Source organism: Peromyscus californicus, unplaced genomic scaffold (genome assembly GCF_007827085.1).
Source record: "Peromyscus californicus insignis strain IS unplaced genomic scaffold, ASM782708v3 Scaffold_11__1_contigs__length_118956290, whole genome shotgun sequence".
In the NCBI taxonomy this organism is placed as follows: Eukaryota; Metazoa; Chordata; class Mammalia; order Rodentia; family Cricetidae; genus Peromyscus; species Peromyscus californicus.
In genome coordinates this window covers 65455343-65470804 of record NW_026294402.1, presented here as the reverse complement: position 1 = coordinate 65470804, position 15462 = coordinate 65455343, and the positions used below count along the sequence as shown (strand labels likewise).

General features: G+C 42.7%; 1 protein-coding gene and 1 long non-coding RNA gene across 8 annotated transcripts in view; both read right to left on the bottom strand.

Annotated features, from left to right (window-relative positions):
* Sltm (SAFB like transcription modulator) overlaps positions 1 to 4064 on the bottom strand; it is a 47754-nt gene extending 43690 nt beyond the window's left edge. For 3 of the 6 annotated variants that reach the window (XM_052713662.1, XM_052713668.1, XM_052713679.1), the window contains exons 1-2: positions 2811 to 3098; positions 1834 to 1921 (exon numbers count right to left, since the gene is read on the bottom strand). In XM_052713662.1, the coding sequence (XP_052569622.1) occupies positions 1834 to 1921; positions 2811 to 2984 (262 nt within the window). In that variant the 5' untranslated portion in view covers positions 2985 to 3098. Of the gene's footprint in view, positions 1 to 1833; positions 1922 to 2810 lie in introns of all 6 variants that reach the window. The other 3 variants (XM_052713636.1, XM_052713656.1, XM_052713646.1) reach the window with 2 other exon arrangements.
* Positions 4065 to 10804: 6740 nt separating this feature from the next.
* LOC128094987 (uncharacterized) overlaps positions 10805 to 15462 on the bottom strand; it is a 35930-nt gene continuing 31272 nt past the window's right edge. For both annotated transcript variants that reach the window (XR_008213125.1, XR_008213126.1), the window contains one exon: positions 10805 to 10949. This is a non-coding gene — a long non-coding RNA (uncharacterized LOC128094987). The remainder of the gene's footprint in view (positions 10950 to 15462) is intronic.

The following is a 15462-nucleotide window of genomic DNA, read 5'->3' as shown; positions in this document are numbered from 1 at the left end:
CAGACTGAACATACATCCTTTTAAGATAGATTGATGAATGTATGTATGTATATGCCCAGAACTACAAATACAAAGAAAATGGCAAAACCCAACAAGAAAAGCATGTGTTAACTGAATAAATCAGATGGCATATCAATGCTAAAATCATTAAGTTGACTTGAGACTATGATTAATACATGGCTTGTAAGCTATCACAATACACCAAATAAATGATGTGAATCAGAAACCTATACAAAACATGTTCATTCCTGTCATATTTCTTTCCCATTATGAAACAACTGCTTCACTGGCAGTTTCCAAGGTGATACCAATGTATCTCTCAAATTTAAAAGCCACAGATTTTCAAGATAATGTTGTTAATCTTCTAAATTCTATCTCCATGTTGCCATAACTACTGACCCAGGAAATGCTTCTCCTTTTTAAATTTCTATCAGCACACCCAGGGAACTCCTGAATCAAGAAATCTCAAATAGTACGCTGGCCAGGTCCTAAGACACAGTGCCTAAGGTCAAAATTGAAGGTTCCCTTCTATTTAGATTAATCTAGTCAATCATCTTTGGTGGGTGGGTTGGTTGGTTGGTTGTTTTTTCCAGACAGGGTTTCTCTGTGTAGCTTTTGGCTGTCCTGGAACTCGCTCTGTAGACCAGACCTCGAACCCAGACCCACCTGCCTCTACTTCCTCAGTGCTGGGATTAACAGTGTGCACTACTGCCACTGCCTGGCCTATTCAATCATCTTACTCCCATTACAATCCTGTATAGACCAGGTACAGCAGCAAAGTTATATTACAATAACAAAATGCCACAGAAGTCCATGACTTATTCTGTCTAGAAACTATAGAGACCAGGCATCAGTTGTCTACCCTCTGCCATAGTCCTTCATAAGCAGGGAGGGGTTGGGGGAATTTGCAATTATTCAAATAAGATTACACTAGTTGGATGTTTTCAACAGTACCTAATTCCCATTTATTATAAAGATGTGCATTTGAAAATTACTTTTAGCTATTCACAGCAATCATTCTTCCCTTGGAAATTCACCTAAATCGAATTTAAAAGTTATGACATTAAAAACCTTTAGTATCCCCATACAAAAGAAGCTTAAAACTTCTTGAAGAGCTAATTATTACCGGGTGGTGGTGCCGCATGCCTTTAATCCCATCACTCGGGAGGCAGAGCCAGGTGGATCTCTGTGAGTTCAAGGCCAGCCTGGTCTACAGAGCTAGATCCAGGACAGGCACCAAAACTACACAGAGAAACCCTGTCTCGAAGAAAAAAAAAAAAAAAGAGCTAATTATTTGTGTCGGTTTTTTGCCTTTATTAGTATGACTGGTGATGTCTTTTGAATTTCACTGAAAATTATTAGACTGCATAATGGAATAAATGCAAAATAACCAGTATGTCAAATAAAATACTAAACATAAAGGTTACAGAACTTTTAATACACTAGAAAGAACAGCAAAGAGTCAAGGAAAGGTGTGGTAGGAATTTCATCAAAACTCTGCCAATTGTGGGGCAAGGTAGACACAGATCCAACTGTTATTTTATTCTTTAGTACGTCCTACTATGAAGGATCGGTAGGCAACATAACTTTGTGCTTTTCTCCAGAATCAATAAAGAACTTTCTCACTTTCTAGTCAACTTCAGCCGAATCTAAAAGGCTACAAGTTACTCGGAGCCTGGTAACAGCAACTTTTCTTCCTTGACCCAAGAAGGCAGAGTGCCAGAGGGAAACAGCAGAGAGTAGCACTATATAAACAGGGCAAGTGGGACAAGAGCAGAGCCAAGCTATACAACCAAAAGTATATTTTAAAATATGTTCAGAACTCGTAACAACCTTTGCCTTTGGTTGGTTTCTTGTTTGGAGTATCAGTTGAAACAGTTAATTCAATATTATCTGGATCGCCTCCTTCCTCTTCAATAGCCTACATTAGAAAGAGAAGTTAATATGCTACACAAACTATCTAAACTTATTTTATAAAAATTTAATGAAAATATATTAGCAAACCTCAAGTCTCAAGACATTAGAATTGCCAGTTATTTTACAAACCGACTTCACAAACGAGTTATTACGCTACACGGGGGTGGGGGTGGGGGTGTCATTAAGTATCAAAATGTCATGGAACTTGAAATTCCAACGAGTCGATAGTTATATGTCACATATATACTGAACAAGAATCTAATGTTCTATTACAGAAAAGTTTGTAGCTACTTAAATAACGAAGAGTTTTCCTAACGTGTATTGCGTACACTTGTTCCCCTCTCCGATTCCAAGGCTTCACGTGAATAAACCTGAAAGCTTAGCAGAGCTGAGAACGTAAGATGATTATGCTGATGCAATCAGAAACTAAAAATTAAAAAATAAATCAACTAAAAGCCCAGGGGAAGAAGACAAACCTTCCTTCTCATCCACCCATCAACTCCCACTACCGATTTCTCCGAACAGGGGTGAAGAAACGGTTGGGCACAATTAAACGGTAACTTCGGCCAAGTCAGCAAACTAACCATCGCCTCGGAGCCCGAGCGATGCACGCGCTGCGCACCGACCGCAGGCCGGGGTACCCAGCGCCGCCCCGGGTCTGCAGCACCGCCCTCGGCAGGCCGCGGCGCCGACCGAGAGGACGTCCCGGGGGAGACGCGGGGGGGCGCGACCAGCGGCGGCTCGCGAGGCCGCTGGAAGGCCAGGCTTGTCGCGAAGGCTCCGGCCTCGCGCGCCCGGCACGCACAGGCGCCGCCCGGTCCGCCGCAACCGCGGAAGCGCAGCAACCAAGCGGCGCGGCCTACGCTGCCCTGCGCGCAGCGCCCGGGCCTCACCTGCTTCAGCCGGGAGACCAGCACCGTCTTGACCCCGTTGATGTCCAAGTTGCGGCGCTTCAGCTCCGACCTGAGGTCGATGACCCGCAGCTCGGTGATCTTCTTCCCTTCCGCCTGCCCTGAGGCGGCCGAGGCTGCCACGGCCCCGGCCCCGGCAGCGGCAGCGGCAGCCATTTTGGGAAAGCAGCGCGCTGCCGAGGCAGCGAGTGGGCTGCAGGGCGGCGGCGGCGGAGGAGGAGGCAGCGGCGGTGGAGGCGGTGGCCGCGGCAGCACCAACTTCCAACCCGGGGCCGGGCGGCCAGCGGCGCCGCGCTACGCTGCGCACAATGAGCTGCTGACCACGCCCCCCCGCGGGGACCACGCCCCCCCCGGCCCGCAGCCCCAGCGCAACCTGCAGCAGCGGCGCCCGGATGACGGGTGCGCGTGCGCACTGAGCAAGCATGGCGGGGGCGGAGCTCTGAACGACTAGCAGCGCTGCCCCTGGCGTGGCCCCGGACCATCCCGCGCGTCCGACCGCACAGCTGTCCTTTGCACCGCGGTCCCCACCTCTCCATTAACCATCTTCTCTTCGCGTCCCGCATCTGGAGCCACCGCCACGTGAGAGGCACCCCATAGTACAGAGAGTAGGCGCGTCTCTCCGCCGTAGCGAAGGGGGCGTGTACGCACGCCAAGCCTCCCCGGAAGAAGCACGGAATCATCGCGGAAAGGTGGTCGGGGTACACCAGTGAACCTGGGTCGGCGGGTTCCGCCCCCGAATGCCCAGCGAAACCTCCTGAGGCTGTGAGCCCCGGGGACCTGTAGGACACTGCCCACTGGCTCTCCCAGGGGACAGTGTCACGCTGCGACATCCTGAAGCTTAGTTCGTTCTAGGGCTGCCCCCTGAAAACCACCAGAAAAACGTCCTCTCCGTGTTGGCCTGTTTGCCCATCCACCCTGGTGGACGTGATGGCTCAATGAAATTGTTCACAAAAAGAGATTAGTTTTTAAGTACTTGTTTCCCTGATCCTATGCCGTGTGTACTGTCTTGCGCCCTCAGCATTTAGAATGTGAAGGACAGGGGCCTCTTTTTGGAGAACCAGCCTGTACTAGTGTATCTCTTCGTAATTTTAGTCAGAATTATGAATCATCACAACATAAGCATTTATGGAATAAACTGAAAGTTCAATGAAGTTAAGTAGGATACACAAGAACTGGACTAACGCTTACTAGTGGTGGGTTTTGTTTGTTTGCGTCCTTATTTTTACCCCTTTCTCCAATTTCCTGGTTTTAAAACTTAAATTGGTGAGGTGTGACTGACTTTGGGTTGCCTTTTCTGATGCAATTAGCTCAAATGGAGGAAAACCGGAAGTTATAAAATCATACCTGACAGTTCGGTATTTCTTTGTGGCTTTCTTTTTCTTTTTCCTTATTTTTTTAAATTTTATTTATTTATTTACTTATTTATTTACTTATTTATTTATTCGGGTTCAGGGTTTCTCTGTGTAGACCTGGCTGTCCTGGAACTCACTGTGTAAGCCCTGGTTGGCCTGGAACTCAACAGAGATCCCCCTGCCTCCTGCCTCCTGAGTGTTGGGATTAAAAGCCTGCAGCACCCCCACTGCCCTTCTTTCTTTATGACTTTTAAGGAACTCTGGATATAACAACCCCCCATAGTCCTTCCAACTCTGTGAGGTAAATCTCCCAGATGCTTGAAGAGATGAAATGACTTACAAAAGTTCACATGGTTTGTATGTGGCAGAGCTGTGCTAGTATCCAAACCTCCTGTTCCTGGGTTCAACTGTCTTAAACTACAAATGGGTTTCATACTCACAGAATTTTAGAATTCAAAGGTTCTTAATCTTCCAGACCAATTGCACCTCACTCCATCCCTTCACAATAAATTAAGATGTTGAGTTTTGCTTAAGGGCCAACACCTGTTGTCCATGTTTGCAGTAAACCTTAGGTTTTATTCTATCATTGTTCTCCCTCTTGCGGATCATCTTCTGTGGATACTTTTAACCAGGGATCTACTTACTAACTCCAGATTAATGATATATTCAAAGGGAATGAATTTTTATTCAGCTGTTTCCTTCTAAGGGGAAAAAAGACCACTAATAATGGAGTAACCTTGGAAAACTGTGTATTCTCATCTGATACCCTTGAGAAAGATTTCACTTTCCAAAATACAGAGAGTGCTTACCATGAATCTGGTAAGGAGTAAATAACAGATTATCTTTAGCTCTCAGTAAGTTATCTGCTCTTCCCTATTCGAAAGAACACTATGGTGAAAATAAAAGCAATGAGATAAAAATGACCAGAGACACGACAAACATACTGTATGTTTATTATTTAAGTCATGGCTCAAACACACAGGCTGCCACTAGCTTAAAAGAGACAACTAGGAGCTGTTTTTAGCTCCGTTTTAGAATCTTTTTACTCAGGTTTTAGGTGGAAACTCTTGCCACCACGTTGGACGCCATTTGTAGCTGGAGCTTTCCTGCCTGGCCCACAGTCAGGGCAAATCTCTCTCACCTGCCAGTCCCACAGCCCCTCAGACCCAACCAAGTAAACACAGAGACTTATATTGGTTGCAAACTGTATGGCCGAGGCAGGCTTCTTGCTAACTGTTCTTACAGCTTAAAAGGGGCAATAGTAAAGAGACAGTTGGAACCAACTGATTAGATTTTGTCATCCCATCAATGTTAAACATGTGGAATAGAATAGGATTTTGTGGAGAACCCCTAGTGGAAGTAGATAATGTCATCGTGCCTGCAATTTATTTGCAAATAATTGGAGAAAGAAAAAAATGACATTATGCTAGCAATACAAAAATAAATGTAGTAAGATGTTAACAGTTAGGGGAAACAAGTTTGGTAAAGTGTTATTTAGTCAGATGAAAAGCAAAGGACAGTGATGACTGGAGATGATACTCACTGGTAGAGTGCTTGCCAAACATACCCGAAGCCCCAGGCTTGATCCCCAGTGAAGCCAAGTGTGTAAAGTTATTCATTATACTATTCAAGTTCTTTTAAAAAATAAGTTTCTGCCTTTAATCCCAGCACTTGGGAGGCAGAGGCAGGCGGATCTTTGTGAGTTTGAGGCCAGCCTGGTCTACAGAGCGAGATGCAGGAAAGGCACCAAAACTACACAGAGAAACCCTGTCTCGAAAAACCAAAAAAAATAAAAATAAAAAATAAGTTTCAGGGCCAGGTGATGGTGGTGCATGCCTTTAATCCCAGCACTCAGGAGGCAGAAGCAGGTAGAACTGTGAGTTCGAGGCCAACCTGGTCTACAGAGCAAGTTCCAGGACAGGCTCCAAAACTATACAGAGAAACCCTGTCTCAAAAAACCAAAAAATAAAATAAAATAGTAAGTTTGAAGGCCAACAAGGTGGCACTTGCTAAGTAACCTGGTGGCCTGAAAACTCTTGTAAAGGTGGAGGTAAAGAAGAGATTCCAAAAAATTGTTCTCTGACCTCCACAAGTGCTCCATGGCTCGGGCACCCCCATGCACTCAAGACACACACAATAATAATAAATACAATTTGTTTACATAGTAAGTCACTATGTATGTAGTCCTAGCTGGCCTGGAACTCTCTGTGTAGACCAGGTAGACTTAGAACTCATAGAAATATGCCTGCTTCTGCCTCCTGAGAGCTGGGGTTAAAGGTGTATACCACCATGCCAGGCCCTAAGTACATTATTTTTTTTTAAATACTATTCAAGCTGGGCAGTGGTGGCACATGCATTTTATCCCAGCATTTGGGAGGCAGAAGTAGGCAGATCTCTGAGTTTGAGGCCAGCCTGGTCTACAGAGCAAGTTCCAGGACAGCCAGGGCTACACAGAGAAACCCTGTCTCAAAACACCCCCCTCCCAAAAAGAGAGGGGGGGGAGGAAGGAACAAAGGAATGAAGGAAGGAAGAAAAGAAGAAAGAATACTATTCAAAAAGGAATGATCAGCCAGGCATGATGGCACACACCTTTAACCCTAGCACTCAGGAAGCAGATGCAGGTGGATTTCTGTGAGTGCAAGCCAGCCTGGTCTACATAAAGAGTTCCAGATGAGCCAGGGCCACACAGTGAGACCTTGTCTTAAAAAAAAAAAAAAAAAAAAAGAACTAACAATCTAGGACCAGCAAAATGTCTTGCCAAGTAACCGTGCTTAAGCCACCAACTGTGATGCCTCCATCCCCAGAACTCTGATGAGTTCCATCCCCAGAACTCTTGTCAAGTTGGCAGGAAAGAATCAACTCCACAGCTATCCACTGGCCTCCAGGCATGTACCATAGCACAAAATGCCCAAATTCACACATCATACACACACACAATAATAATAATAATAATAGGAAAATGATATGACAATATATTTTTATATAAAGCCACTTGTTGTTTATTAAGCTTTTAACACTTATATTTTCATAAAAGCTCATCAGTCAACAAATCTATGTTCAGAAGTATTTGGTATCTTAATGGCAGACCTGGCTCCAAGAAGACAATATTACCATATCTGCCTTGCTTATATGGTATGGGCTCTTAACATGTGATCTCATGAATACTGAAGACTTAAATAGCAACTGGTCTGCCCACATGAAACTTACGTTCTTATATCAAACCAAAACATCAATAGGTCAGAAAAAGGCATGTACAATTACGACTGTAGCCCATGAAAGCCTATAATATTTTTAAAAAATAACCCTTAGAAATGGATTGAATGATTATTTTATAGGAGAGAAAAGTTAAGTGTGCCAGTAAGTCAAGCGTAGTAGTGGACACCTGTAGATGGTTGAAAGTTCAGGGTCAGCCTACATTAGGGAGCTCTCGTCTCAGAAAAGAGGGAAGTCAATAACTAGTTCAAGAGCATAGACTAAATTGAAGGTCCTGAGTGATTCCAAATCCATTGCCTTTTGAAAATGCTAAGGTCCAATTTATACTGTTCACGTCTGAGACTTCTTCTCACCTTCCTGTACAGCATTGCTCCTGACACCTACCCAAAGAAAAGCTTGCAAGTCTTCCTTGTATTGAAATGTCTTTACTTGTCCTGGCTATTTCCTGTTGGCAGGAAATGAATTATTGTATCGTCCGAATGAAAAGTGTGCAACTTCTGGTAATGACAGAGGAGGCAGATGATACACAAAATGCTTACTCAGCTATATTTAGGGGCCCAAAGATGTGGTTGGGTGGCAGGTAGTGGACTTAACCTAGCATGAGCTGTGGCCTAGTACTTGATTCCCTGCACCAGAGAGAGGTGTGGGGAGGGCACACAGACACTGAGACTAAAATCTAAGGAGATGAGCTCACCATTTGAGGTGAAAAAAAAAGAGGTATTTGTTAATGCTGAAAAGCTGTTAAGACACTGAACATCATTCTGAAGTGGTTTTTAAGGATGTAAAGTGAAGGGAAAAGACTGTAAAGGCTGTCCTGGGAAAGAGGTCACCCCAAGTTTTGTTTTGAGATGCTGATGTGTTGCACTCTGGAACCAAAGATGAACTTGAACCAAAGAAATCTTGCAAGGACTGTGTGGTAGTTTGAATGTAATTGGCCCCCATAATCTCATGTTATTATTAGCAGGTGTGGCTTTGTTGGAATGAGTATGGCCTTACTGAAGGAAGTGTGTCACTGTGCGAGCAGGCTTTGAGGTTTCCTATGCTCAGGATACCACCCAGTGTCTCAGTCAACTTCCTGTTGCCTGCAAGATGTAGGACTCTCAGCTACCTCTCCAGTACCATGTCTGCCTGCATGCTGCCACGCTCCCCACCATGATGATAATGGACTGAATCTCTGAAACTGTAAGCAAGCCCCAGTTCAATGCTTTCCTTTATAAGAGTTGCCGTGGTCATGGGGACTCTTCACATGGTGACAGCCTGCATCTATGTATCATACCATGTTGAAAACAGCACCATGTCCCCAGTACCCATGTCCTTTGTAGTATTAGTGCCACCACTACTTGGGTAGAGGAAATATGTTATCTTTATATTTAGATATAAAACTTTACCTTTGTTCACAAATATTTCTACAAATACTACAACCTATAAGGCCTAGCGTCCAGTCATGATCACAGGAGGCAAGAGCCAATGACTGGAAAGTAGATTAAATGACAACAGCAGAAGAGGCCATTGGCTCTGCACATAGAATGACCAGATAGTGAAGATGCAGGTAACCAAAACTTCAAAAGCCACAGAAAGGCCAGGCGGGGGTGGCGCACGCCTTTAATCCCAGCACTTGGGAGGCAGAGCCAGGGGGATCTCTGTGAGTTCAAGGCCAGCCTAGTTTACAGAGCGAGATCCAGGACAGGCACCAAAACTACTACACAGACAAACCCTGTCTCGAAAAACCAAAAAAAAAAAAAAAAAAAAAAAAGAAAAAGAAAAAAAGTCACAGAAAGGCTGGATGTGGTGGTCCATGCCTTTAATCCATCCCCAACAGATCTCCGTGAGCTTAAGGACAGCTTGATCTACATAATAAGAAATTCTAGAACCAGACAATGATATAAATAAAACTAGGAAATTGGCGAGCATGTTTTTCAGTAGAAAAATACAATGAAGTGTTCTGGCTATCTGGGGTCTGAATGGTGAGTAAGAATAAATGAACAAGAATGAATGAATGGTGAACTGCCCAGACCTGTAATCCTACCAACTTGAGAGTTCAAGGCCAGGCTGGATAACTCAGTGAGACCTCTTCTCAAAACGAAAAAAGGCTCAGTAGTAAGGTACCTGTTAATCATCCATGAGGCCCTAGGCTCAATCTCCATTCCTGGGTGGGTGGCAAGAAGAACAGACCACAGGAGGGATGGGGTATAGCTCAGAGGTTTGCCTAGCATATGAGAGGCCCATGGTTTGATCCTCCGTGTACAGATCAACCAAGAGCAAAGCACACTGGTGGGGACTATGTCGAAGAAAGGGTGGAGAGGATGGAGGAATATCAATCAGTATTCTGGACTGCAGGACAGGGACTGCAAACTCGAATAATTTAAGAAAGGCTTAACAAAGGAGTTCTTTGCAACGAGGGTGGGATATATGAAATCACATAAGGTAGTTCATCTGGGTTAAAATCTTACCTGACAGGCAGAGAAGGAATGATCATTAAGATACAGGAAGGAAGCTGGGCACGGTAGTAGTGCCCACCTTTAATCCCAGAAGAGGCAGGTGGATCTTTGTGAGTTCGAGGCCAGCCTGGTCTACAGAGCAAGTTCTAGGATAGCCAGTGTATGTACAGAAACACTGTCTTGAAAAACCAAAATTAGTTAACCAATTAATTAGAAAGAAATAAAAATAAAGCCTTATAAAAAGCAAAAGACACAGGAAGGAAAGATATACAGAGAGGGCTGATGGGCCTGTGCCTCCAGGTGAGACATACCACCATGGTGACTTCATATCGAAGCAGCCACTGGGCAGGGTGGGGCGAGGGTAGGGCCATAACAATAGATTCACAAGCCTCTATCTAGATGTTATCAGTAAAGGTTGTTGGGATTTGGGGATGATTTGTCAAGTTTCTGGACACAGTATCAGTATAGGATAACCAACTGCATTTCATTGCATCATCTTTGAACAAAATAAAATTTGGGGAGAAACAAAAACAGTAACACTGAGTGTAGCAGTGCGTTCCTGCACTCCAAAACTCAGAAAGCCAAGGGGGAGTGATAAGGAGTTTCAGGCCAGCTTGGGCTACATAGCAAGACAAAACAAAACCCAAACTTACTACTTAAAATTACGAATATACAGTCACAAAATCTGGTTCCAGGTCTCTAAACACACACACACACACACACACACACACACACACACACACACACACACACACACACAAATTCATTCACAATATCATAAAGAATGCTGAGTGTCTTGTAACAGACTAACCTGTGGGAGTCACTACATGGGAAACTGTGAAACAGTATCAAGAGAATTAAAGACCTAAATAAAGGGAGAGACATCCAGTTCATAGATGTAAAACATTCAATATTGTAAAGGCATCAGTTCATTCTAAACTTACTTACTCAATATAATTCAATGAAAACACTAACCTCTTTATTTGTAGTATGATTAGAGGAATTCATTTGGATTTTATATGGGACGCAAAGTCTAAGAATAATCAATCTCTCTTTCACTCTTGCTGTCGATCTCTCTTGCTCTTGATCAAATTCAGGCCTCACTCATGCTACCAAAACTGTTTAAAGAAAGAATGACAATCAGCACTTGATCGATGTGTATCAGTATTATTGTTTTTTTTTAACATAAAAACAGGTTATAATTCAAAAATCCAGGGTTATTTGAAACTGGAAAATATTTTCTCTGTAGAAAATAGGAAAAATGATAACATTTCCCAATAAGCCTGTTTAAGCCAAATAATAGCTGAATTATACATATAAATATTGGTATAGCAGTAATGTTGTAGAGTGTGGTATTAACAGATACTGAAAATCGACCAACGGGACAAAATAGAGAAAACCAAAACAGGTCCATGAACTTGATATTTTTTTAAAGACTTATTTTTATTTTATGCATATGAGTGTTTGGCTTGTTTGTATGTAAGCACATGAAAGCACTTTTCTTAGAGGCCAAAAAAAGTATGGCCGATCCACCTGTAACTGGAGTTACAGAAGGTTGTAAGCCCCATTGTAGGTGCTGGGAACCAAACCCAGGTACTCTGCAAGAACAACCAGAGCTCTCAACCCCTGAGCCATCTCTCCAGCACCATGAACTTTATTTATTTACTTATTTTTTTACCAAATTAATGCCATAAAGCATTGGTAGAAAGATAGATTTTTTTTTCTTATTAATGAATTACATGGAGACAAAATAGCTACCATGAATCAAGGCTCATCTGGGCCACATAATGAATTCCAAGCCAGGGTGGCCTCGGTGTGACATCATGTCTCAAAACACCAAACAAAATTCTATTGTGATTGCTACCTTACACAAAGCACAACTCAATTTCATGTAGATCATAGATCTAAATATGAATCAAAATAATGATTTTTTTTTCGAAACAGGGTTTCTCTGTGTTGTTTTAGTGCCTGTCCTGGATCTCACTCTGTAGACCAGGCTGGCCTCGAACTCATAGAGATCCTCCTGGCTCTGCCTCCCGAGTGCTGGGATTAAAGGTGTGTGCCACTAATGCCCAGCTCAAAATAATGATTTTTTTTTAAGCCAGGTATGGTAGCACACACTAAAGGCCAGCCTGGTCACCATAAAGAGTTCCAGGCGCCGGGCCGTGGTGGCACACGCCTTTAATCCCAGCACTCGGGAGGCAGAGCCAGGCGGATCTCTGTGAGTTCGAGGCCAGCCTGGGCTACCAAGTGAGTTCCAGGAAAAGGCGCAAAGCTACACAGAGAAACCCTGTCTCGAAAAAAAACCAAAAAAAAAAAAAAAAAAAAAAAAAAGAGTTCCAGGCTAGCCAGGGCTACATAGTGAGACCCTGTTTCAATAATAATTATAATAATAATAATAAATAAAGATTATCATGCAAAGAATATAGGGACACACATACTACCAGTTTCAGTGTGCAGATATACTAGAGAAAAGTGAGTGAAAAGACATGCAAAGTGTCATCAGAGTGTGCGCAGTGATCTGTGACAGGTAACCTGGAGATGGGATGTAGTGGGGATTTCTTTGAGCCACCAACCAGCTCCCAAATAAGGACATGGAGGCTTAGCTGGGCAGTGGTGGCAATATATCTTTGCATAGTTAAACAAGTATTCCACAACAATGGGACATTATTATGTTCTATATATTATTCTAGGACAAATAGGGATAATGATCAAACTTTTGTGTAGCCACATGGTTGTCTGACCCAGGAAATTTTTTTCAAAGGATCCTTTTCCATTGAACTGAGTAGCCAGAGGGAGGAACACATTACTTGTTCACAGATGTTTCTCCTCAAAGCCATTTTGGGAGTGTGTGGTCAGGATTTTGTGGTAGGAAAAGACTTATAAATACCCACCAAAGCACCAACAACAAAGGGAAGGACTTACAGAGATGACTGTAGTGTGATTAAGAATGTCTGCCCATGTGGGGCGGTGGTGGCATATGCCTTTGATCCCAGCACTTGGGAGGCAGAGGCAGGCAGATCTCTGTGAGTTCCAGGACAGCCAGGACTGTTACACAAAGAAACCCTGTCTTGAAAACAAAACAAAACAAAAATCAATGTCTGCCCTTAGGGGAGGCAACTCCATTGGCAGGGGGCTTGTCCAGTGTGCTTTAAGCCTGAGTTCCATCCCCAGGACTGCATAAAACTGGGTGTGGTGTTGCACACCAGTAGCCCCAGCACCCAGAAAGCAGAGACAGAAGGCTCAGCAGAGGGAAAAGGATCAAAAATTCAACATCATTTGAAACTACATATTCTTTTGAGGCCAGCCTGGGCTAACATGATGAGACACTGGTCTCAATAATGATAATAATTAATAATGATAATTTCTTTTAATTTCAGTAAAAGATGGTCAAGACTTAAAAAAGCACTTTATCAAAATGAAAATTCAAAGTTCATATTGACATACATAAGTATAATATAACAAATATATTTAAATATAATTTAAGTGTACATATAATTAAGATGTACAGGAAAATCATAGTTAGCATATTCAAACTGATGCATTGTCTTTAGGTCCCAGTGTAATATCTACATCAGAGAGGATAAATAATGGTATGGATGGAACTCATTAGTGCTGAGAGAAAATATAGGTGAATCCTAGCAAGCACCTAGGATTATTGAAGAAAATGACAGAACTACATGTTTCTTTGACCCAGAGATTTACTTCTAAATACATGCTCTATTGAAAAACAAATACAGTCATGTGTCACATACTGTTTCAGTCTTTGGTGGTCTATAAGAGTGCACTGCCAGGGCTGGAGAGGTGGCTGAGTGGGGAAGAATATTACCACGCTGGCAGAGGACCCAGTTCAGTTTCCTGCACTTACGTTAGGCTGCCCACAACTGCTTGTAACTCTCGTTCCCAAGGATCTGACACCCTCTTTTGGCCCCTATGAGCACCTGCACTTGTTTGCACACACACAGACACACAAGCATGCACATGATTTAAAAAATAAAAAAATTTTTTTTTTTTGAGACAGGGTTTCTCTATGTAGCTTTGCGCCTTTCCTGGAACTCGCTTTGAACACCAGGCTGGCCTCGAACTCACAGAGATCCGCCTGGCTCTGTCTCCCGAGTGCTGGGATTAAAGGCGTGTGCCACCACCGCCCGGCAAAATCTTTTTTTTAAGCTGTTGAAAAAAAAAAAAGGCTGCATTACCCAGTGACACCATAGCCATCTGGTTTGTGTGAGTACTTTCTTTGATGGTCACATAATGACAAAATCACTCATGTTCTCAGATGATATCTCTGTTGTTAAGCAACACATGACTGTGCACATAGCAGCAGTATTTGCAGGCCACACCTCAGAAGCCACCCAAATGTCAATTAACAGGAAAGTGGATAAACAGATTGTGGTACAGTCATGCAATAATATTCTCTAGTAGTACTCAGTATGAAGCAATTATAGTTTCCTACAGCAATATGGTTACATCTAACCAAAATGATGTTGGGAGAAACCAAGTACAGGGACTGAGGAGATGGCTTAGAATATAAAAAGATACCTAACTTGAACCTGTTGTTTCCTCATGTGCCCACACACAGGTGAATGTGCATAGACACACACCATATAGACACATACATGTGCAAATAAATGGTAAATGAATGTTTTTTTATCTTAAAAAGACAAATAGAAAAGATCATAGATTATGACATTTTATTTATATGTATTTAAGTCTATAAAGGACAGTAGAAATATGATTGCCACATGAAGAGTGTAGTTCACTGGTAGAGCACATGCCTAGTGTATGGAAATCTTTGGACTCACACTCAGAAATAAAAGAAAAAGTAAAGTAACTTGACAAAATATAAATACTGATCTGTGACAGAGGTAGATAGAGCTGTGGGGAGCTGGAGACATTCATTTGGTAGAACGGAGGATCAGAAATTCAAGTTCATCCTCAGCTACATAGCATATTTGAGGTTACCCTGGGTCACATGAGCCCGAGAGAGAAAGAGCGGGTGGGTGGGAAGGAAGGGTTCTAAAATAACATTCCTAATGAAAGGTAGAATCTAGGGTGAGGTTTCTTTTTTTATATTTTTATTTTATGTAAATGGATGTTTTGCCTGCATGCACATCTGTGTACTATGTGCGTGTTCAGTGTGTACAGAGGCCAGAAGAAAGTGTTAAATCTCCTGGAACTGGGGTTACAAACAGTTGTGAGCCACCCTGTGAATGCTGGGAATTAAACCCCAATCCTCCTGGAGCAGCAAGTGCTCTTACGTCTGTCTAACCCCCCAGCCCCCTCTTTTAGATTAAAAAAATTTCACAAGCATAATTTTAGAAAGAGTACTTGACAAATGTTACTATTAACTGCCAACTTTGTAAACATTTGATATCAACAACAAAAAGCACTTACTGTTATCCCTTTTAATACAGGCAAAGTGTCTTTGTAACAAACAGTAGCAACACAGTAACAGCTTTGAGAGCCCGGTTCTAAAGACTAAGCTATTTCTTTTGACTGATACTTAGTTGATAAATAATGTAACGCAAACACACATAACCCTTAGATCATGCCAGTCAAAGAGGATCTATGGATTCCTACTCAGAAGGCTGAAAGAATATCATATTGGTGATTTTTTTTTTAAAGCAA